Genomic DNA, 24,121 nt, shown 5'->3' on the forward strand with positions numbered 1-24,121 from the left:
ATATCTCTTTGTTCTTTAGATTTATTTAAGAGTAAAATCCAGTCAGATAATGCTTTGACACTCTCAGAGCTGGAAAGTCACTCCTCAAATTCAAAAAAGCATTTCAACAGTGGCCTCTAGAAGACTAAAAATGCAGGTCATGACCACTAATAGATGATGTGCGTTAGTATTTGCATTGTTATGACTGAAGTTGTTATTAAGAGCTCAGGCAAAGAACCACAGAAGTATTTTTTTAGGAAAACTTAAATTATTCCAACAACTCAAGTGAATAATAAATCTTCAAACGCCTGACAGAAAATGTTGAAAATAAAAAGACTTAGTAAGTCTCACTAACAGTCTGAAAGCCAACGATATCCAGGCACATGATGAATAAATAAATAAAATAGAAAGTCTTCTTTTAGTCGGATGTCCAGATGGATCAATGGCAGAATGAGTTTGGGTTGTAAATTAAGTGCTTAGTTTAACTAGTTTAAAGAATGTTGTAGTTTGAGTTCAGTGTCACTGTTGAAACTTTGTGTGGTTCTTTGTCTAGTAGCCTCTTAATGTTTCTGTTTGATTATACTCTCCTTTGTCTCAATTCTTAAAGCAATAAGAGACCTTTCATTTTATGATTCCTGTGTTCCTCTACTGGATCGGAGGAACATTTAGTCTTTAACCTCTGAACCCCCTGCCTGTGGAGAGGAAACCAGTTTGATTAAAGTTTTTGATTTGTTGTTACGTCTCTGATGTCTGAGAATTCAGCCACATTGTTTTTTCAGGAGGTTAGATTGTGTTTTCTTAAAGGGCTTTCCCCACTATTTGAGTTCTGAGTTTGACTGCTATTCCTGCAACCCGATGGGAGAAAAAAGAAATACCAGGCACATACTGTACGATGCAAAAGGAAAGGAGAATGCATCGCTTTGTTTGGGAAATGTACAGAGAGGGTTTTAATGGTTTTATTTTGTTCTCTAAGAATGACTGGAGCACTCAGCTCAGCCTGGTTTTTTTTTGTTTTTGTTTTTTTTAAACACTGTAAACTTGCTTCCTATTAGAGATGTCAGCTCACATCCACTTCCTGTTCTTAGCTGAGGTTCTTTTGCTGATGTCAGGTGGGAGGAGGTGGTGGAGATAAACCGTCCAGAGGGAAGTTTTCTCATGTTTCTAAAATTGGAACTCCATTGACAACTTTTTTGTGCACAACAGGCGCGTTCTAAAAATATTAGAAAGTATTCGACTACAAGTGCAACATTATTCACTGTTTTATCATGCATGAATTTGATACTTGATTCTATAGATGTAGGAAAATTTTGTCTTCAAATTTTGAAGACACAATTGCTCCAGAAAAGCAGCGTGAACGTGAACTTTTTAAATGCCTTTGACAAAAGTAATCAAACACATGGTTGCCCTGAGAAGTCAAATGCACTGCAACATAAGAAAACGCCAGCAAATAGAAAAACAATCCAGAAAGCACACAAAACACAACAGAAGTTGAACAAAATGCAATGGAAGTAAACAAAGAAAATCACAAAAGATATGCTTCTGGGGAGGTGATAACATGATGGAACAGCTACACATGTGACAGAAGCCAAAACATGTCAACTTTTGCACTGAGACACTAAAAAGAAGCAGAGTTGTTGTATAACATGGAGAAGAAGATGCAAAGTACAGTATTACTGATCCTGTAATACTGTGCATACATGTTTGCTATCAGCTGTTTACCATCAGGTTATCACTTCCATCCGTCACGTTATTGTCTCCCCAAAAGCACATCTGTTGTGTTTTACAAGGATTTTTGAGGTTTTGCTGCGTTTTGTTTTTTTCTATTTCCATTGTGAAAGAACTATTTGATTCAAATGTAGCTTGGTAAGATGTCAGAGCAGAATCTATCATCGTAAGACTCTGGTGATGTTAAACTTGTTAAAAAGCATTTTACATTTGCAATAAAAAAAAAAGCTTCCACTCGGACTCTTACCCGAACTCCTCCACACCACAACTAGTGATTAATTGGTTAATTAGTTGATTAACAAAGCTTCCTTCGACCACTCTAACCTGAACCTGAGTATAAAGACTGAGGCCAGGAGCCCAGATGCCTGCTTCCTGTTTCTAAGCTGTGTGTGCCTTGCTTAAAGGCACATTTAAAAAAAGTTTTTCTCCCAGCAGGATGCTGCCATTGACACACATTTCTTTAGTCTTAATTTCTTTTTCTTCTTCTTTTTTTTTTTGCCAAGCTGATTTATTTATGTTAGTTTTGTGTACGGTACTCTGCTAAAATAAATGCACTGTTCCCAGAATGCACTGTTCCCCCTCCGAGCCAGGCAAAAATAATGAAGGTGGAGCTGGTCCTCAATGCAGTCCAATCAGTAGTTCCCTTTGATTTGTCGTCTTGCAGTTGGTCGGTAAACACTATGACGAGTGACCGTTATAATGAATAGATGCTTTACTTACATTAGCACCTGTTAGCTAATGCAAGTAAGATTCAGTCATTTACAGACATCTGTGCAGTAGCAGAGAAATTTTCCAGTATAGCAGCTTGAACCAGCAAACATCTGGAGTCTTCCCTTCATAAGTGACCTTAACTGTCCCTGGATACTACAATTTTCTGTGGTATGTTTGAGGAATTAGATTTTATTGTTTTTCTGTAGTCGACTACTTCTGTCTGAAATGATAATCCAATGATGTGACGAGAGCTGCTGATTGCATTGGTTTAATTCTTTAGGATGTTCACATATAGTTTAGTATTTTAACTTAATCCAGCTGCAGATTTGCCTCTAATTAACCGACTCGTCAAAGCCAAACGGACCAGCTTACTCTCTGCATTTGTCAGCCGCCTGGCTCGTTTCACTTCCTGTGGCCTTGCCTCGTGCACAAATATGTTTGTGTTTGTCAGAGCGTTTGTATATTTCTTGACGTTTTTGTGCGTGTGTTTGGGCATGCGGTTTTGTCTCTGTTCCACAGAAAAGAGAAGTTTATTTCTGTTTCAGTGACAAAACCCACTTTGGGTTAATCCTGTGGCTGAGCTGAGTTTGTGTGAGTGACGGACAGAAGCTCAAACTGCAAGAAGTCAATGACAAAGCAACATTTGTCATCTGTGATCTTTAAGGACATTTCCCCTGCACATCGACAAAGGAGATGAAGCTGAACTCCCTGACACGTCTCGCTGTGATATGTTCCTGTGTTTGGAGACTGGTTTCCACCTGTGGATGTTCTTTTTTGTGGAGTCAAAGCAGGGCTGGCCTCGTGATGTTCGACGAGCCTAATTATAAACTTAAAGATGTATATTTGGTACAACATCTTTAAAATGCATCATATAGTTTTGTTTGGCTCTGTTTTTATATCATCTTAATCGTGATTTTGCTTTGTTGTGATCGTGATCTTTTGTTGATATTATTTCGGTACATTAATATATTTTTGAAATCCTAAATTGATCTGTCAAAAATATATAGTCTGTGTTATTTTCTGTGGTATGATGTGGCTGAATTACAGAATTTCTTTATTATTTGTAATGTCATTAGGAGATGGATGGACAGAGTCACCAAAGTCTATATACTGTAATAACACAATATGCTTGTCAAACTGATCCTAATTTATTATTATGATAACTTTAGTTCTTGCAATACAATATTTAAAACGGTTTTTCCTTAATCTGTTCAATGATTGGTTTGAACAGCCAGCTCTGCTTTGTCAACTCACAAGATGGAGATTTGATTTCTTCTTTTTTTAAATACTGGATCTCAGAGGAAAAAACGTCTTTCTTGACCAAATATGCAGTATTTAAACTGTGTAGCTAAACTGCCCTACACGTCAGTGCCTTCCTCTGTCCTCAGCTCTGTGCCGTCATGTTGCCTCTTGCACTTTGTAGATGTATATAAATATGGGAGGATGACAAGTTTCCTGTTTATAAAAAAAACAAGAACAGTTTTTAATATTGCCCCTACTTTTGCTTTTTAGTTGCTGTCTTGAGGAAAATTTGCAAGTCTTTGTCTTTAAGTCTACATGTTTGATGCAGAAATGAATTTGCCTTTTTCTCCCTGATAATTCGCGGCTTTCATTCCAAATCGCAGTCAGAGAGTAGAGAGACGAGGTGAACTCTTGTGAGTTTCAGCTTGTAATCAAACCCTTCATGATTCCTTCTTTATTTGTGAAGTCTCGCTCACTTTCACAGTATTTTCTTCATGTTTCTGCAGGGCTTTATTGTTGGTTTTCATCTGTGATTGAAAATGTGGCTTATTTCTGTCTGTGTGAATTAACTGAGAATAATAAATGAGAGAATCAAATATGTGCCTGCTTGTCCTCAGTTATTCCCTGCAGTGACAGACTGCAGAATGAAAACGTGCGTGTGCGTGTGGAGTTGTGGACATGCCACCTTCAGCTGCTGGACGTCTGTGGGAGGAAGCCAGAGTGAACCCACGCAGACAGTCCCCCGGCCAGATGGTGGATTTGACCTCAAAGCCTTCTTGCTGTGAGGCAGCAGTGCGAACTACGGTGCCACTAAGCTGCCCGCTTTTAAAAGGTGTTCAAAGAAATTTTCAACAAATAACTTCATCCAGGTCCACCTAAACTGTTCTGTGTGATGTCAGCTCTCCCATGCTTTGGATGCAGCCATCCCAAACTTTCAGTGTTTTTTGTTTTATCATGGATAAATGATTTGTGTGTATGTGTGTGTGTGCATGTGTGAATGTCAGCCCAGCTTTGCTTTGAGGCATGATGGAAAAACTAACAGACCTCTGATTCATCTGTCACCAAACTGCAGCGGCTTTAATCAGGAAGTCTCACGAAGCAAAACCTGTGCTGGTGAGGACAGTAATCCTGAAATGGGTCAAATTCAGTCCACATGTAAAAGAACATGTGAACAGGTGACTATTTGCATAAGAACTTGACTGTTTGGGTTGTTTTTTTTTTTGATGACGCAGTCTCTTCTGTGTTTGTTTCTCCTGCTGCAGAGCTGTGATGTGTCACAGGAGGACCAACTTTCCACTTTGTTCTGCCAAAGCTGCTCAGCTGAGGAGGGGAAGAGAAACTCCAGCTACTGGCCTGAACATGAAAGACTTTCCCTTACTTCTTTTTTTCCTTTGCTTTAGAACGTGACAGCGCTCAAGACTGCGGCTGAAGCCTTGTGGATGTTTTACTGGGAAAGACGAGTGTGTCAGTCCGGGCTAAAGCTGCAGAAACTTCACACACTTCAAACTGTAGTTAACCTTTGCTCACAATCCTTCATTTGTCTCCAGGTTAACAGGAGACACTGAGGTTCACAACACAAACAAATTGAAGTTGCAGACACACACACAAAAAATGCTCAAAGAGGCACAAAAGAGCCATAGAAACACCAAAAGTGAGAACAGAGACATAAAATTACCACAAAGAGTCATCAAAAAAGATGAAGGACTGTAAAGATGATAGATGATACCAAAGTGAAGTGTTGGTGCAAAAAGACTCAAATGGACCATTGAGGAACACAAAGCACACATGACAAAGTAATGCAAAATAAACAATAAACTGCAAACAAATATGACAATGAGTACAAAAGACCCACAAAAGGACTAAAATGTGCCGCACAGGGGCACTGTGTCAAAAACCAGAATACAAAGTGATGCACAGTGAGTATGAACACACGTTAAATGACCACAAAAAGATGCAAATTGAGAGACAAAGCAAGTAGATTTGTTTGAAGCAGATGCAAATATGGGGAAGGTGGGATTATAGAAAGAGCTTTGAGAAACACGAAAGACATCAGAACAAGAGTGAGTCATGTCAGCTGTGTGAGTGTTGTCTGAAATGACGGATAATAAAAAGGAAAAAGTCTCCTTCACTCTCCTCCTCTTACTCCAGTACCCCCGAAGGACTGAGGTTGTCTTTAATTTGTTTCTGTGTGGCTCCAATGTCAGATTTGGGTCAGCTGGAAAGCCTCGAACAGTTTGAGACCTGTGAGAGCTGCTCCTGCTGCCACCTGCTGGACGACACAGGTATCACACCTGAATTTATTTCATCCTAAGGCAATCCTTCTAGTAGAACCAGATCAGCTTTGCCCCTTTGTTTTGATGATATGTTTGAGTTTCTTGTTCTGTTCCCTTTTTTAAAGTATGTCTGTAACAAAAAGCCATCTGAAATTGCCAAAGGCGAAAAAAAAAAACAGATTTAAGAAGAAAAAATTGAAGAAAAATATAATAAGAGATTGCTGCAACGCTTCATAGGTCGTTTTACATATTTAATTTATATTTCTGATGCGCGGCAGCTGTGTTTCTTGAATAAGCTGATTAATCTTTCCTCTGCAAAATAATTAGACGAAACCCCGGTGCATGATGAATCAAGTCTCAGTTTAAGGACCTCGTAATTTACTTGTTGAGTATAACGTCTCAGTTCTGCTCTTTGATTAAATCCAAGCCTTGAGACTGGCTGACTCACTGCAGAGATACATTAAACCCTTTAAATTCTAAAGAGAGAGAGAAAGAGAGAACAGACATTTTTGCACAATTTTTAGCTGAGATAAATTAAAAATCAAGAAATGTAAATATATACAGTTTTTATGTCTTTTCTTACGTAAGCACAGTGTAATAGTGACATTTCCCACATTTTTCATTTTATTAAAAAAATTAAATATAAACTATTCACAAGGAACGTTATAATAAAGTGCACTGTGAGGGAAATAAATTCATAATAAATATTTTAAAAATAAAGATAAAAACAGAATATGAAAAAAAGTAATAAGTACGAAACGCACGAACGGAAATATGTCATGAAGAACGTTTCCACCCGGTCTGTACACACTGTGACACAAAGCACTTCCTCCATGCGTAGTTTTCGGTGAAATGAACTCAGTTACGTGTTTTTAAGAGCTTTAACGCCAAAGTCTTTTATTGTAATAACGTGGCAGTGGGCTGTTGTGTTGTGTCCAGAATGGCGGCGGACGTGTCCAAACACTAGTGTGTAACACACCGGGAGTTTCCCTTCATTTGTAGCAGGTAGGAAGGTCGGCTTTAACAGCACGCGACACGATAACATTCACTACACAGCGATGAGCGATGAACGTGGAACTACAGACCCCAGCGCCAAACTCTAAAAACATCCCTAAAACTCGTGTTTAGAGCTAAAACATGAATAATGGAGCGGTTTTGGAAGTGTTTTAATTTGGGGCCGAATTACAAAATTGGATTAGGCAATTTATTAAACATCATCAGCTGTGTTCTCATATGCGTATGTATGTAGCAAATAAAGAAAGCTGTAGATAATATACATTTGCTATTGAGTCTTGTTATAGGAGACTGAATTGTAAGCAGTTTTACTTTGGTGTTTCAGAAAGAAAAAGTTTAGGATATATTAAAACAAAAACAACTTTGTATTTTCCCCAGTGAAGCTACACACAGACTGATAACACTGTGGTGTAGGAGCACTGTTATTGCTGCATAATTTAGAAGAATATTCACAATTATCTGTGAGTGGGAGAAACTGTTCCCACAAGTCTCCTTCCACATGAATAAACATGGGCACATTCAGACCGCTGTGGAACTGCTGGTTATTACACAGTTGTAGAAAAGCAGCTCTGTATTAGATTATAAAACCGATGAGTTGCAGGCACAGGTGGATCTCAGGGTTTTAACCACTGACAGGAAGTGAAAGACAAAGTTGCTGGATTTGCTGATCAGAGTTCTGTGTCTTTTTAATTATTCCATCTCATTAGGAACTCATCAGGAGCTTCCATGGAGGGTTTGGAGGAGAAGCTTAAAGTTCTGTCCATCGCTAGGCGGTCCTGTCCGGAGGAACCCACCTACCTGCTGGATGTTGCCTTGCAGCCGAGTGGCCTTCTGGCGGTGTCCTGCTCCAACTTCACCATCCACCTGCACAACAAGGACACTTTGAAGCAAGTGGGAGAGTATCAAGGCCACAATGGGCGGCTCTGCGGGGTCACGTTTGGCCACACCTCCTCTGACCTCCTGTACTCCGGTTCTGCTGACGGGACGGTCCGCGTGTGGGACGTCCGCCAACCCGGGACGGAGGCAGCCCAGAAGTTTAAAAGCGATCCAACGCACTGTTACTGCAGCTTCGACCTGAGCTGCAGTGACATGCTCCTGTGTGCCGGCACTGAGCAAGTGGACAGCGAGGACAGCTTCCTCATTTTCTGGGATTCCAGGAAACCGGCAGGTGGGCTTCTTGGGGTATACTCTGAGTCGCACAGCGATGACATCACACAGGTGCGCTTCCATCCCCGGGATAAGGACCGCCTGGCTTCGGGCTCCACAGATGGCCTTGTTAATGTTTTCGACCTCAGCCGGGGGGCGGAGGAGGATGCGCTGCTCGCCACCTGCAACAGCGACTCATCAGCGAGCTCAGTGTGCTGGTCCGGGGCCAACTACACCCAGCTGCTGTGCCTCAGCCACGATGAGGGGCTGCACCTGTGGGATTTGGGCCAGCTGGATACAGATGAGCCTCTCACCATCTTCAGCACCTCCGACGCTCGCAGCCTGACTCTACTGGCTGACGGGCGAGGCGTGGACTACCTGGTGGGGGGGCGGTGGCTAGAGGACACCCAAAAGCTGCTGGTGGTCGGCGGGAAGAACAACGGAGACCTCCACCTGATGGAGTGTGACGCCAGGGGTCTTCATCTGCTCAGGAGCCTAGAGGGTGGCCACGCCTCCACGGTGCGCTGCTTCCTGTGGGATGCAGCAGAGGAGGCGTTGTTCACCGGGGGGGAGGATGCACAGCTTCTGCTGTGGAAACCGGGTGGAGAGGAGCTCACACCAGGGAAAAGGGAGTCTATGAAGAGCGAGTCAGCTCTAAGACTCAAATCCAGACCTCATAAAAAACACGGCTACCACAGAGAAAAGAAGACGGCGTAGCAGAGGAACAAAGTGAACCTGACTGAAGCAGCCCTGTGTCCTACAATTTAAAGCAGCTCAGCTGCTGAGGACGATGTCAGTAAGCAGATGAAATGGTGTTCATCTTTGCCTCAGCTGTTGATAGATGCTGTTGTTTTTACTGTGCAGTTCTGTTTACAAGCAAAACATATTCTTGTGTGTCATAGCAGCCTGAATGTGGACCTTTTTAGTGTTTACAAAGAAACCAGCTTGCAGGAAAATTGCGACCAGGTGACTTTGAAAGGCAAATTGTATTTTAGTCTTTGATAAAGATCTGGTGGCCCCAGCTAACAAACAGGGCAAGTATTTTAATATGAAGAGAGCTGTGTGTGTTTAATAAAAACTTTGGCATGCTGTGTGACTGCACCACAACAATCAGTCTTTATAGTTATTATATTTCGTTAGCTTCATAGCATAATTGCCTAAGTCAATGACTTAGGCACTTATGCTATGAAGCTAACGATTTGTAGCACACAGGACTGGAGCATTTCTCTAGAAGCACATCTCAGTTTTTAGGCTACAATTGCTGTTCCAGCACATCACCAGCCACCATCCTCAGAGCTCTGCACAGCCTTAGTTCTCTTTGGCTGGACATTTTCCACTGATTGGTTTAGTGATTTATGTTCATTGAATCATAAAAGCAGCTTTTCATGTCTGTATTCTCACATTCATCTGTCCTGTGCCCTATGTGCTTGCTTACATCTGATGTTTTCCAGAAAGCGACACAAAGCGGACGAGGAGACGTCACTGTTTGCTGGTATCATAATCGTATGCTGCTGGGATTCACATTCATTGCCACCCTTGCTCTTTTGTAGCTACTTGACAGGTGTCACTCATGTTTTAGACTAGAAATGATTTGTCAATTAATAGAATAGTTAATCAACCAAAAATGACTAGAATTTAAAACTAGCTCCAGTGTCAGCTCCTGACATGGTACTCTTGGGGACAGAGGACCCTCCCACCTGCTGTTTAAAATTTTCGTTTGACTTAAAAGAAGAGGAGTTAAAACAGCTTGTTTGAGACAGATGAGAGAAATAAGCATTATTCTAACACTGGAATCATGCAAAGCTACTCAAGCAAAGTCGAGTATAAAAATCTGGAGCTGGAAATGAGCAGGAAGTGTCCAGTTTCTGTAAAAAACAATGCATCAGATTTTCAGCTGTTTTTGATTCATTTTGCTGTATCGCAATCGATGGTTGGGCAATACAGGACTTTTTATGATTTCTCAGCTTTGAAATGTTGATGTGGGTGTTTGTTTTACATGGATCAAATGATCAATCAATGAATTTAAAAAAGAAGTAATAATCCGCAACCCTGCTTGGCATATTCTCACATTTACTACTACTAATAAACAGCATATCACTGCCAGTCTACTGACACTGAGCATTGACATGATTGAGTCTCTGGTTGATCAAACCCACAATGAGAGCTATTTAGGCCTACCCCCCAGTAAGGTCAGAAATGAGCAGAATAACTACAAGAAAAGTAAACTGTAGTAAAGTAAAGTTGCCCAGATTATCTTCCAACACCATTGTAGCACATATTTAAGGGTTTCCATGGCAGAATACTGGTAAAAAGTGGCACAGATGTGGCGCAGTCAATAGTAAATAAGAGCCACCATGTGCAGGAATACGTCTCCAAACACAAGGATTCATCTCCAGGACAAGGACATCTTAAAAACAGTAAACTGTTTGTTATAAGTGAGGTTTAACTGGTATTGTAAAGTTCTCCGATGACTGATTTCCACTAAGTACAATGAAACATACTATGCATTAAATCTTGTTACACTGTATAGTATGACATACTGACAGCTTCCTCCTATATCCATTTTTACACTTTCTATCTTCTAGTTGCAATGATTCCTTCAGCTGGCCAGCTGTTATTACTGGATTACTTCCTGAAAGTCACCCGAGCTGCCCGGCACTGTGATCACGCTGAGACTGCAGCTATCCTTCTCAAATGGCAGCAAGTGGAATAACTAGACTGGCAGTGCAAGTGTCTGTGTGTGTGTTTAATTCTAGCCAGTGGAGTCATGCGGTGAATCTCATTCACATTAGCGATCATTGCGGTGACTCAGGCTTCATCTTTGCATTCTTTTAACCATTCATTACTCTATGAATTTTTTGCAGTGTGAAAACATCAGCTGAGTCATTACATTCTATTAGTAAATACAGACAGACAAAACAAAGACGAGTCTTTTTGGAGTCTCACTCTGGAAGCTAAATGATATTTACATGTAAAAGGAAAGAAAAAGCTATCCAAATTTGGTGTACCTAATGTACTCAGTTTCAGAGAGGACTTCACATCCTGTGTTTTACTATAAATGTTTGGTACCTTAATGTGAAGTTTTCACAGGACTCTGTGGAAACTAAGTACACCCTCACTGCTTCCACAGGATTTAAGAGGGTAAGTAGCAGCCACATGCTGCTGATCAGATGCACTCGATTAACTGATCATCAGAAAGCGTGAGCAGCCCTGTAACAGCAGAGGTTTTGGCGGTTTTAGCTGTGCATTAACATAATCCCACAATCTTCCCAGAAGTGGACATCACAGCAAATTCACCCCAGGGTCAGACTGTGCAACGTGAAGAGAAATGACAAAAACCCCCAAGAGCCACAGCTCAGAGTCTGCAGGCCCAGACAAGTTAAACGTTAAAGTTCATGACAGCACAATTAGCAAATACTGAACAAGTATGTCTTGTTTGCAAGGGTTGCTAGGAGAAAGCCTCTTCTCTCAAAACAGAACATGGCAGCGTGGCTAAAGTTTGTCAAGTTGCATCTGAACAAACCACAAGACTTCTGGAGCAACATCCTTTGGACAGACGAGAGGAGAGGGGAGATGTTTGGCCAAAATGTACACAGCCTTGTACCAGCATATCAGCACAAATGCTAATAATAAAGCACAGGGTGATGACCTGGGCTAGTTTTGCAGCTGCAGGACCCGTCCACCTTGCAGTCACCGACTCGACCACAACTTCCTCTGTACACAAAGTTTTCTTAAGTCAAATGTTAGGTCATCTGTCCAACAGATTGGCTGCAAGGGTATGGTCCAACAGGACAGTAATTCCAAACACAGCAGCAGATCTACAACAGAATATCTGAAAAAGGAAAGCATCAAGCTGACTGAAATGCTGGACCTTAAGTAGGCTCAGTATAAACGAATGCCCAATGAACTGAAACAACATTTTGAAGACGACTGGGTAAAATTCCTCTACAATGATGTGAAAGACTGATAAAGTCATTAAAGCCATAAAGAGCTATTTCTGTTAACATTGGTTCTACGAGCTACTCAGTCACAGGTTTTTTAAACGACTGCAAAGCCCCAGGAAAACTGACTTCTTCACATCTGTATATATATATAATTGCACAGAAAAGAGTAAACTTAAACTGCAGATATTACTGAAAGACAGTGATGGAGCCACACAGTTTTTATAGAGTGACCACAATGAGACCATTACTGAGAATGGGGTGATGGAGAAACATCATCTTTTCTTTTAAATATCTGTTTATATTCTTGATAAGTCACTGTATGCCTAACTGCTCATTTTTGGTCACCCACATGATTATTTGTTCACTCACATGATAACCAAATTGATATGACCCCTGACTGCTTAAAAAACATAATACAGAACTATTTCTAAGGTCATTCTTTTAAAATTGTTGATAAAGTCCATGATTCCTAATTTAGCAGTGTAGATGTGACGCTAACTTTGCTACAAACTAGGTTTTACTACTAAAACGTGTTGATATGGGAAATACAGCTGTAGAGAAATGGTTCCTCTAAGTTGTGTGAATGTAATTTTACTTCAGTTAGTATGAACAAGGCCTCTAGCAGGCTTCATTGTTACAGTGGCAAAACCAAAGTGTGGTTTCACTGGTCAATATGATGCAGTTTTGCTATTTCTGTCCTTAGTGACAATGGTGAGAAAACACTTCACTAGAGATTCTGCTGAGAATGCTCGCTGCCTAAGACATACCAAATCTTGTGGAGTTCTGAATGAAGCCAAAAAATAATAAAAAATCACAACCAACATTACACTCACCAAAGATACTCCTTGAAAACTATGAAACACCAGTTTGACTAAAAAATGCCAAAGGACTAGAAGAGAGGGAAATGATAACAAAACAGCAAACTCAAAGAGACGCAGCTAGAAGGATGAAAATGATGAGGAAGCAGATGAAAAAAAATCACGAATAAGTCGCAGGAATCTCTCAAGAGATGCTGTGACTACATAAAATGAGGAAAAATGACACTAAAATTACGACTTAAAAAAGCAAAGCAACCACAGTCATAGAAAAACACTGGGGTATGAAGTTTTTTTTTATTTTGTATGAAATGTGCGAAACCTTTATACACGGCCTACTGCCTCATAATTGGCCAGTAATCCACACGTTAGATAAAACTACCCCTGGACACAGTGCGTTAATACTAATAATTATTGCTACTTACACGTTAATGCACCAGTAATTCAAATACATAAGATATAGCTAGGCCTATGTAGCACTTCAGTTGACACGTTTCCAGTATAGTGACTAATATGAATTATATGGTATATTGTTTTTTTTAATAAAAAATTATTTGTATAATTTGCTGTAAAGTTGGAGCAGAAACTATTTGCAAATGTGTTATTTTAAAAACCTATCAAGCGAGAGAAAACCAATACGTGAGCGAGTAAAGGAAACACCCATGCATGCCCTAGCATTAGCTATATAGCGCATTCACAGACCTATATATCAGTTATGTAACTCTCGCTGTGTTCCTCTCTAATTTCGGTTCTAGGGCTGAAATGCACTCGTCTTTCACACAGCACCGCCTCGGCTGTGAGGAGGTCTTCAAAAACACTTATAAATGTGCAATAAACGATTGGGCAGAACGAGCGTTAAAATGCGGATACATAGAAGCGAGGTGCAGGGCCGGGCCTCGGACAGGTTTAGCCTCATTCCAGCACGCTGCCTGGTGAAGCCTCCACACATACACACTGTACTTCGCTCTCTGCCTCGATCTTTTTCCTTGTCCCTTCTCCTCTACCTAACCGACGGATTCGGAGCCTCGTTTCTCCGTGTTGTGATTGATAGTTCTGGCTGTCCAATCACAATTGCGGACATCGCTCCCTGCAGCCAATCAGCTTTGTACGTGGTTCAGATCCTCGTCCAGCACGCTACGCTGTGTCTCTGTTATGTGTGCCATGGTCTCAACCCAGCAGTGTTGACAATAGGGTGAAAGGAAACAGCCCCGGATCATAGACGAGCAAAGAAAACACCAAAATCCAGGGTTTTTGGGGAAGACGAGCGAGTGAATCAATAACAGGAATGTAAATGCGTTAACGTAATCGTTTGTGTGTATCGTAGGTGTATTTTGTAATTAATGGGAGTTTGAGGATTATTCAGTTGGAAGGAAGGCTACTCGTGGGTTTGGCTGTTTCAGGCCAAAGATTTTCCTGCTGCTCCGCCGCTGCTGGGGAAAGGCTGTTCTTACCGAACTGGAGGTAGCCTAACTAATAGCCCGATAGCTTTCCAAACATAGGATAACTCCTCGCCGCCGTCTCCGTTGCGAACCGCAGAGGATCAAGGTAAAGTACTACGATTGGAGGGCTACCAGCCACTTGGTCGGCTGCAGCTTGTCGGGCTCGGGTCGGGACTCGGGACGGTGTGTGTCTCCCAGCCTGGTCACTCTGTCAGTCTGTGAGCGCTAGCTAACGGTAGCAGCATTAGCACTGCCCCGTATTTACATCTGGGATGATGGGTGATCGCCCGAGCCCGCCCAGGTAACTCTATCTTATTAGCACACATTGGCTTTGATATAATCGCAGGTTTCATTCTTTTAATCAGCTTCTTGTGTTTCCTTTGACTGGTGGCGGGTCTTAAGCTAAGGCTACATGTTCAACTTGAGCTAACCCGCGATAACCGTTGCACTAACGTTAGCTAGCTACCAAAAATATAATTTCTAAAGTAAAGCTTCAAAGCTTTGAAATGAAAGCCGCTTTATCTTCATGGCTATACTATCTTAGAGCTTTATGTGTTCTTTGGAGACGACTATCTAGCGTTCAATGCGGCTTTGTAACGGTTATTCGAGATGCTAACACTGCTAGCTAGTTAACGCTAGTGAGGCTATCGCGCTGTCAAGTTTTGAATGCTGCGCTGCCTCCTCCTCCTCCTGCTGCTGCTGTCGCTGCCAGGCCCGATTTGCCCAAGCTAACGCCAGCTCTCCCGAACGGCTTCATTTTTAACCTTAGAGTTGATGGTCTACTTTGCTGCTCTAGCTGATAACAGCAGTAAATATGTGACATCAAATTGCACTGTACAGGAACTAGGGTTTATTGAGTTATTTGCTGTATGCAGCGGCCCACGGGCTGGTTCGCTCAAAGTAAATGCTGCTGTTTAATCCTCGTGAGTTGAAAAAGCCCCATGAACCCAGCATGAGACAAGTTTAGCTTTCCTGTCAAGTGAAGCCAACTGTCAAACGGTGTGGCGATAATCCTACATGAACTTTGACTGGCTGTGCACTAAGAGGCTGTTTCTGACAGGCTCGTACCTCTAAACTTGTCATCTTATATTTTCTTGCACAGACCACCATTGTTTCTACATGTTGAGTAATGTGTATAGAACCGTTAGGAGGGAGAGAGAGATCATCACCTCTAATAACAATGTAGTGACATTGTAGATGAGAGGTGGTGGTGATGAGTGGAATGCATCGGGCTAACTTTAAAGTATTATCGTACTACTCCTACTCTTGCTTTTATTTTGCCTAGTCTCTACATCCCCAGCCATTTATGGGAGGCCAGGTGTGGCCTTTCATATACTCATATTGCACTGTCTGTGTTTTAGGAGGGTTTACTCCTGTTCCGTGACACATCTGGCTCACCTTTAAGGTTCTAGAGTTTAACCATGTTGTTAACAGGTCCAACCTTAACTCAGATAACTTAACATCCAAAGTCTTCTGTGTTTATGACAAGGCTGGTACATTAACTGCCTCCTCCTTATCAGCTCTGTGTGGTTTTGTGTGTGTGTGTGTGTGTGTGTGTGTTTGAAAGTTGCTGAGTTCATTTGTACTTAGATGTGTGAACAGCGCAATTCACCCATGAATGAATCACACCAATTAGACGGGCTGTCAGGTTGCAGCATTCAGCTGATAGTAGCAACAGGAGACTTTCGGAAGTATGAGGATTCAGTACAGTAAGCCAGGGATTCATACTGGTATTGTTAGTTCAATTTGTTAGCAATTTTTATTGGATGGATATGTAAAGTAACCTGTCTTCTTTATGTTGCTGTGACTTGCATGATACTTGCATGACTCTGGTTTTTGGGAGGCAATAAAAGCTGCAAAGCAGGATGAATTATTGGATTTAAGGGCATATCGTGTGTTTAACTTACACAAAGTTAAACACACAGTTTGATATTGACTGCTTATATGTCGAACTGCACCATATATTTTCAGTTTTGTTGACTGATAAGATGACATTTACTGCTGGCAGTAAATATTGAAAAACACTTAAAAAAATGTTTTTTTTACTTATTATAATGAACACTTATGTTTTCCTTAGCAAAAAAAAGTAGAATAAATAACAATAAAAGTACGTTAAATAAAACAGTCTGTGCATTTATAGATTTCTTTTGGTATGGATGAGCTGAAAAAATAATTTAATTAACAACCAAAAAGTGTCTTTGAGGATCTTTTTTCTGAAGCAAGTTATTATCAGAGTCATGTTATTGAGTGTTGGCCAGCCAAACCAAGACAGCTGTTGTTGTTGCATAAGGCTTTATTTATTTATGACTTTATTTATTTTTTATTTTCTACTACTTCTGTGATGTTTAATAAGCCGAATGTACTTCTAACAATGTAGATAATGATTTTGCAGGCCTATATCAAGGAAATGTTTTTATTATTATTTTTATTTCCATGAAATAAAAAGAAAAGCAGTTGGACTGTACCAAAATATGACTCTTGTCGTATTATGAAAATTTTGGACACTGCAACCCTGTGAAAAACTAAGTACACAGCACAATCAATAGCTTGTGCAATCATTTAGCAGCAGTATGTTGAATGAATAGTTTTCTGTATGCCTTTATAAGTCTCTCACATCCCTTTGTAGGAATTTTTGTCCACTCTTCTTTAGAACGTTGCTTCAGTTCATTGAGGTTTGTGAACATTTGTTAATGCATACCTCTCTGTGATCAGGGTATGGTCTGCAATACCTTGATTCTGTTCTTATTCAGCTATAGTGTTGTAGATTTTCATGGTGTGCTTTGCACCATTACCCTGTTGCATGACCCAGTTTGGGTAAGCTTTAGCTGTCACACAGTCATGTTTGACTACAGAATACTAGTTCATGGTGGACCAGTTCAGATCCTGTGGCTGCAAGACAAGCTCAAATCATCACCCCTCTACCACCGTGCTTGACAGTTAGAATAAGGCACACAGCTGATATGCTGTGTTTGGTTTTCTCTAACCATCGTGCTGTGCTTTATGGCTAAACATCTCCACTCTGATCTCATCTGTCCAAAGGACGTTGTTTAAGAAGTTTTGTGGTTTGTTTTGATGCAACTCTACAAACCTGAGCCATGCTGTCTCGTTTTTCTTAGAGAGGAGAGGTTTTCTCCGGGCAACACTTTGAAACAAGCCATATTTGTTGAGTATCTTTTTTTTAAAAAATTGTACCTTCATGAACTTTAACATTTAACATGCTAATTGCGGCCTGTAGAGTCTAAAATGTAGCTCTTGTGATTTTTGCAAAAAACTCAAGACACATCCACCCCATAGCTAGGACACACCCAAATCCTCAAGACCAGCAAACTGCTCAAACTTCTGCTTTTATTGAGGTGCTCACACTTGCTAATGATCAACAACCAACTGCATTTGATCAGCAGCATGTAGCTATTCTTAATTCCTTAGAAAGCAGTAAGTGTATACTTAATTTTTTATAGGACTGCATAGTATGTTTCAAGCTGGTATTCCTCTCATCCACAGCACTGCATTCCTGTACATATTTGTGTGTGCATTTTTGTTCCCTTACTCCAGCTCCTTTCTTTCGGCCTTGCCATTGCCTGTTTGTTGACTTCCTGTCGTACAGCAGCTCCCTCCCTCCTCTTCCTCCTTCCCTCCCTCCCTCCCTCCCTTTCGGTTGGTCTCCCTGTTGCTTGCTATGCACCCCTCCTCTCTCCTTCCTCCTTGTTCTTTAATCCCACCCTCACCAAGCCTGTTTGGATGTCATCTGTTCTCTTATGTAAGAGGCATGGGAGGAGAATGGCTTTGGTGCTTGGGTGCCATACGCCTGACCAGGCGGCATAGTCTTGCTCTCCCTCGTGTGTTGTGTAGTGTTGTCGCCATTAGCTGCTTAGTGAGAGAGAACGATTGAACGTGAGGCACTGATGGTTGTACACAGGGATTCCAGTGGTCCTATCCACAGGTAAGAAAAGTAGTGTGGCTGTACAGTTTTTAGATTGTTCCGAATGTGACTAATCGCAATTTTGTCACTTTCAGTGGTGCTGCAGTGGAAAAGCACCAATTTGTACTGTTTACTTTTACCATTTGTGATGTAGCAGGTAGAAATTGAAATTAAGTCTTTGCCTTGTTTCTTTTTTATTTTATTTTATTTTTTGGAGCTGAATGATGCTCTTTGTCATCATAGCAGAGATTAAAACTTGTATTGCCTGAAATCATGAACACAAAGAGCTGGAAAGTCTCTCCATAATATTATGGTGGAATCTTGGAGCTGATATGGACCACCCTTGCCCATGCCAAAAAACCCCCAAAACAGAGCAAGAATATTAAAATGTAATATTATATATTACTAGTAAAGCGCTGTACAAATACAGGCCATTTACCATTTGCCATTATAAAAGACAGCTGGAAGTGCTGATTTAACCATTTATAAGAGTAAAACTTGATTATCCAAGAGGTGTCAAAGAGTACGTACATCAGAGCTAGTCCACTTTCAGACATTAGCCGGGGATTATCGCTGAGTGCAGGTGATTTTTAGACGCCTCAGCCTTGCTTTGTCCGGTATCTGTAAGGCTCTGTACCCACAGCAACAGCACAGAGAACAAGTTGCAAGGTGTCAATTTGCAAGGTTTTTTGTCATGTTTATACTGTAGGGTATGTCAGCCTTGTGATAAAGCCGACATGCTTTTTAGGCTCACATTTGAATAGTTTTGAAAGGCAAAACTATGGCAGGAAATCTTTCAACAGAGAAAAAACAAACAAACCAAGTCTATCGTGTGTTGTCCTCGACCATAGTATTTTTTTTTTTAAAGCAGAATTTTAAGTTTGTTAGCTGCCAGGCTGACTGATGCTAACCAACCACAGGAGAGATCAGTGTTTAGCTGGAGGTATTTTCCAAGACAGTGACAGTGCTGATGCCAAACAGAAGGCATTCACACAGCTGGATCATTAACTGCTGAGTGACAATGAAAGTGAAGACCGTGAATAGTACTGACAGATGACTCTCTTGTCATATAATTGGTGTTGTCATTTGTGAATCTGTGTATCCTGTTTGGCGTACAGTCATGACTTACATGACTGCACGCCAAACATACATATATATATATATATATATATATATATATATATATATATATATATATATATAGTTTTTAAAATAAAGATTTGAGCAATGGTCTGCAGAAAATATATTCATGTACAGCCTTGTTTATTACTTGTGTTTCTGGTGACTTCTGGTGCATCATATTTCTGTTGCTTAAAGTTGATGAGCTTTGATTAAACTGTACTTGATTATGGACTCAAACAACTACATAGTTGATCCTGTTGTGCTTCTTTGTCAGTCTTTATGAGAATGATTGTGGAGGTTTGTTAGCGATATTGTTCATATGCGTACCTCATGGTGAGGGGAGGAGCTTTGTGCCTGATTAGCCTCAGTGGTGCTGTGTGAAGTTGTGTGTCAACTAGAGCAAGTGTTGCATCAGTACTGTTGTAAATGAATATCTACTCCAATGGTTTCTTGTATCTTATCTGGTAGATTGTGTTTTATTTTTTTATTTTTATTTTTTTCCCTGGTTGACAAGTCTACTTATACACTCACTCAGAAATAATGAATATGACACGACTACCTTTGACTAGACCATCAAAGTCTGGCTTCATGTCTGATGCATGCAGCACAGTGGACAGATGTTTAGCCGTCCCTTGGGATCTATTATGTGCTGTAGTTCGTCATAGAAAAAGCTTGTTTGTCTCTGTAAGTGAGCTGTTGAGGCTTTTGTTTTCCTTTTAGAATGTTGCGCGCTGCACTGAGTTAGCTCAGGGTAGTTCTGTCTATATTAAACCTATGTGCTAGTGCTAATTTGTTGTAGTTGTGCAAAACGTCTGGCTTGAAGCAGGGTCTCCATCTGCATTCAAATGATAAACAATGATAATAGATATTTGAAAGTTTACCTGGAAGATTGTGATGATTATCACTGACAGCTGTCTTTGGATCTATTTGCCATATTTTTAAAGTAAGACCTTACAGTCTGTTGCGATTTTCAATTGCAAAACTATATATATATTTTTAAAAAAGAACAAAGTAGTTTTGCATTACAACTTGAAAAGGGGAAAAACTGATTGCTCAATAGCAAGTTCTTTTATAGCTCGTTAAAACTTTTTTCATGGTTAAACTTGAGGCTTTGCCATTTGAAAATCTCCAGAACTTTTAATTGTCATCCTAGATTGACTGATTTTTGAATTTGGAAGCCCATGTCCTTGGGAGGACTCTGCCTTTTCTCCTGCTGACTGGCTCATTGTAATGTAAACAAACATATAGTCAGTCTGTAATGACAGTATGCTGTAAATGTGTACAAACTGTCCTAAACACTGACATCTTCAATCTAATGCTTAGCAGAAAGATGAGAGGACTGTGGTTTTGAGGCTGTTTTACCATATCTTCTTATATTCACAGTTGGCACTCTTGATTTTTATCTTCTTCCTCTTGTAGTTATATTGCATCAGTGCTGACAGTTTCATCACAGAGAACCACAGATGTACATGTTGCTTGTCTACAGTCATTATAACTACTATAGATTCTTTACTATGACGGACAGTAAGCGGTGCATCCTCAGGGAGCTTTTGAAAGGCTTCGACTATCCATATGAATGATGTGCGTATGTACGTGTTTGTACTGAAGTCCAAGCCTGTAGTAACTCTCCTCGCTCTGTTGTATACAAGGCTTGGTGGGCATGTTGTATGACAGCCTTTTGACTTTGACAGAACATTTGCTGCCAGCACAGACCGCAGCCTGCAGCATCTCATTCATGTCTTATTATATAAGGATTTTTGTTAGCACTCTAATTTATGTCCTCTCAGCCACCCCATGCCATCCAGGTCAGTTAGTGATCAGGCTCTTTGTCCTCTCCTGAAATCAGAGTCCATTTAGCTTCCTAATGTCCTGAATAAACTAAAAATATTAGCCTCATGCTAACTAGCAGAGGCCAGTTTTGTTGTGGCTTGTGGTTGATATTGAGCTTTGTATTTTTCCCATGTACAGTACTGTTGCAAGAAGGAAGTGGGAGTACTAATGAAATATGGTCAGTTAAAGGAAAACACACTCATATCTGACTAAATAGTTGTACTTTTCACATCTTTGATTAAATTAATTTCTATCTTTGTCTACGGGCTGAATTCCTGAGTTCTCAAAGAACAAGCTTTAACAGCAACAACCTCTATCCTGTGATTACTTATTACTAGTGGTGCAACGGATCAAAAATCTCACGGTTCGGATTGGATCACGGTTTTAAGTCACAGATTGGATCAATTGGATCAAGAGAAAAAATTAACATTTACTTATTCACTTATTGAAGTATTTTTTGCCTGTTAAAAACATTCAACTCAAGACTCATTCCACGCAATTATTAAAAAAAACAACTATGGTACAGTATAGGGCAGTATAGGGCTTTGTATCTACCACTCAATTCAATTCAGTTTTATTTATAAAGCGCCAAATCACAAAAACAGTCGCCTCAAGGCGCTTTATATTGTAAGGTAGACCCTACAATAATACATACCGCTCATTATATCGCACTCCGCTGTGATATAATGAGCTGTCATGGTCACGTAGCTTTCCGTTGCCCTGGAGGTCTGCCCATTTGTAGTAGTTAGGGCAACAGAAGATGCCTGGGACGGTTCAGCCATAACTTTAAACTGTTCCTGCTCGTACATGCTTGAAACGATCTTGCCACTAAAGTGGACGCGCAACGGGATATCATAGCGTGTCTCAAGCACGTTCATCATAGTTTAAACAACGGAATACGGCCTCCTGTCTGCAGCTAAACACCCCAGTAGCTTTTGTAATGACTTTAGCCCGGTCGGACTGGGCAGTAAAGGGCTGCTTAAATACCGCAATTTCCTCTGCTCCTCCACTTGGACGGCTAGCGCTGGCCATAACTATCGCTTGACAGACCCACCACGCACACCATACACATACTTTTTTTTTCTTCTTTTTCGAATCTTCGGATCACGTGCGTTCCGAACCGTGGAGTGGGATCGGTTCGGATTACGGATCAACCGTGATCCGTTGCACCACTACTTATTACACTGGCGCAACAACGTTGAATCGTTTTTCTTCCAAAAAAATGTTTTTCCTGGATGTCTTGAGTGGTCCTTTTTAAGTCATGCTATAATACATGTAATTGGTCAGGGCCCAAAAGATGAGTTCATGACTTCATGCTCCTTCTAAGGTTATTTGAAACTTGTTGTGATGGTTCACATGTTGTCAGGATTCACACTTTATGGGGACACTGTGACAACTCAGGCTTCTAATCACTGTGTTTCCTTTAATTTAGGTTAAGATTCGGACATTCCAGGCTGTCCATGCGCGCATTTGTTTTTTTTAAATGGATGTTTCATTGGTTTTGTTTGTATTTTTATAGGTTGTTAGCGAACTACCTGAACAACTGAATTGGCTAGTACACCAGCCTAACTGACACTAATGAAAATCTTAGCATGTTAGCTTGGTGTATGTATGAATATTTACTTGTTTGCAGAGTTAGGGTATCGTGCTTATATCAAAGGATGACAGCAGATCTTTGAGCAGTGTGCATCATAGATGCTAATGTAACCAGAGGACCACAAAAACAGGGTTAGTTTGCAGATGTGAAACTTTGAGAAAAAGTTTAGCCCCATAAGAGGTTTAAAAAAAAACAAAAAAAAAAAACATCACCACACCCACATTTGTGGCCACCCTATGGATCTGTACCTCTGACAGCCAAAAACAAATCCTGAGTGTGCTCTTCCAAACATGTGCTCCTGGGTGTGGTGCAGAAAAGTAGTCTCAAGTGTGACTTCTGCTGCGGCTTGTTTTTGTTGCTTGAGAAGTTAGTTTGTTAGATTCTTTTTTTAATTGTTATTTTAACATGCAATCAGCAGCCAGCACACACAGCAGTTGACATTTCCTCAGCTTCCTCCGACTGTGTCAATAGCTCGCAGCTGCAGAACCAGCTCCATTGTTGTCGGTGCCGCTGTGTATGTGTGTGTGTGTGTGGGTTTTGTGTGTTTTTTTTGTTTGTTTTTTTTTAAAAAGTTGTGTGTGTGTTTGAGATACTTTGATGGTCTTCTGGCAGGTAGGAGTGCCGCTTGTTTGTGTACTGTAACCATGCTTGAACTGAAGTCTAAAGTGTCTCCTATGCTGGGAAAATGAGGCTGTCTGCTTTGGCTGCAGGAAAATGAACTCGTAGAGAGCTAAAACTGTAACAGGGGATGTTGTTTTTTTTCTTTTTTTTTCTATTTGCATGCGCTTACTATCAAAAAAAAAAGAACTCTTGACCTGCATGACCTTAGTGCACGAACACGCTCGCACACAAAAACTTGTAAATGTGCTTCCTGTGCCTTAAATTCAAACTGGAATGAGAATGCTTAATTTAAAGCCAATACTGGCATTACACTAATATAGGTTGTTTTTATATATGTGTGTGTGTTTGTTACTTTTAAAAATAATTGTTTTAAGATGGGGTTATTTGATCTCTTATATGATTTTAAAGATTTTCTTTTTTTGCTTTCCATGCTGAAATTCTTGGAATAATTCAGAGCTTGAGAGAAATGATTTCTGGACAAATCACTACATTTCATTAACAAACCAGTAAATTTGAAAATAATTTCGAGCGATGTCAACACACTGAAGCACATGGCTATCAACACAAGCTCGTGCAATTGGCTGAGAAGTGAGAGGAGGAGTGAGCGGTGACGGCACCAGCAGCATGATGACTGACATTAAAAATGATCACAAATAAAGTGTTATGAAATGTAACTGTCCCATGAAAAAGTGTTGTGGTTAATCACTTTGGCTTTCTAAATTTGGAGCTTTCTGAACACGTCTA

At 40.5% G+C, this 24,121-nt stretch overlaps 2 protein-coding genes across 4 annotated transcripts in view; both read left to right on the forward strand.

Annotated features, from left to right (window-relative positions):
- Positions 1–6,570: 6,570 nt before the first annotated feature.
- On the forward strand, positions 6,571–10,562 carry wdr89 (WD repeat domain 89). Its single transcript, XM_086275727.1, has 2 exons — positions 6,571–6,935; positions 7,652–10,562. The coding sequence occupies exon 2, from the start codon at positions 7,671–7,673 to the stop codon at positions 8,805–8,807; it is 1,137 nt and encodes a 378-aa protein (XP_086131853.1). The 5' UTR covers positions 6,571–6,935; positions 7,652–7,670; the 3' UTR covers positions 8,808–10,562.
- Positions 10,563–13,949: 3,387 nt separating this feature from the next.
- The window catches only part of ppp2r5eb (protein phosphatase 2, regulatory subunit B', epsilon isoform b), a 50,873-nt gene continuing 40,701 nt past the window's right edge, over positions 13,950–24,121 (forward strand). Inside the window, exon 1 of one of the 3 annotated variants that reach the window (XM_086275737.1) lies at positions 13,950–14,589. In XM_086275737.1, the coding sequence (XP_086131863.1) occupies positions 14,561–14,589 (29 nt within the window). In that variant the 5' untranslated portion in view covers positions 13,950–14,560. Of the gene's footprint in view, positions 14,590–17,349; positions 18,229–24,121 lie in introns of those variants that run through there. The other 2 variants (XM_086275738.1, XM_086275736.1) reach the window with 2 other exon arrangements.

The sequence above is a fragment of the Aulonocara sp. 'chitande type north' Nkhata Bay genome, linkage group LG19 (genome assembly GCF_057382095.1).
Source record: "Aulonocara sp. 'chitande type north' Nkhata Bay isolate Kocher_YH1m ecotype deep benthic linkage group LG19, A_spYH_male_GT1.1, whole genome shotgun sequence".
NCBI classification, from domain to species: domain Eukaryota; kingdom Metazoa; phylum Chordata; class Actinopteri; order Cichliformes; family Cichlidae; genus Aulonocara; species Aulonocara sp. 'chitande type north' Nkhata Bay.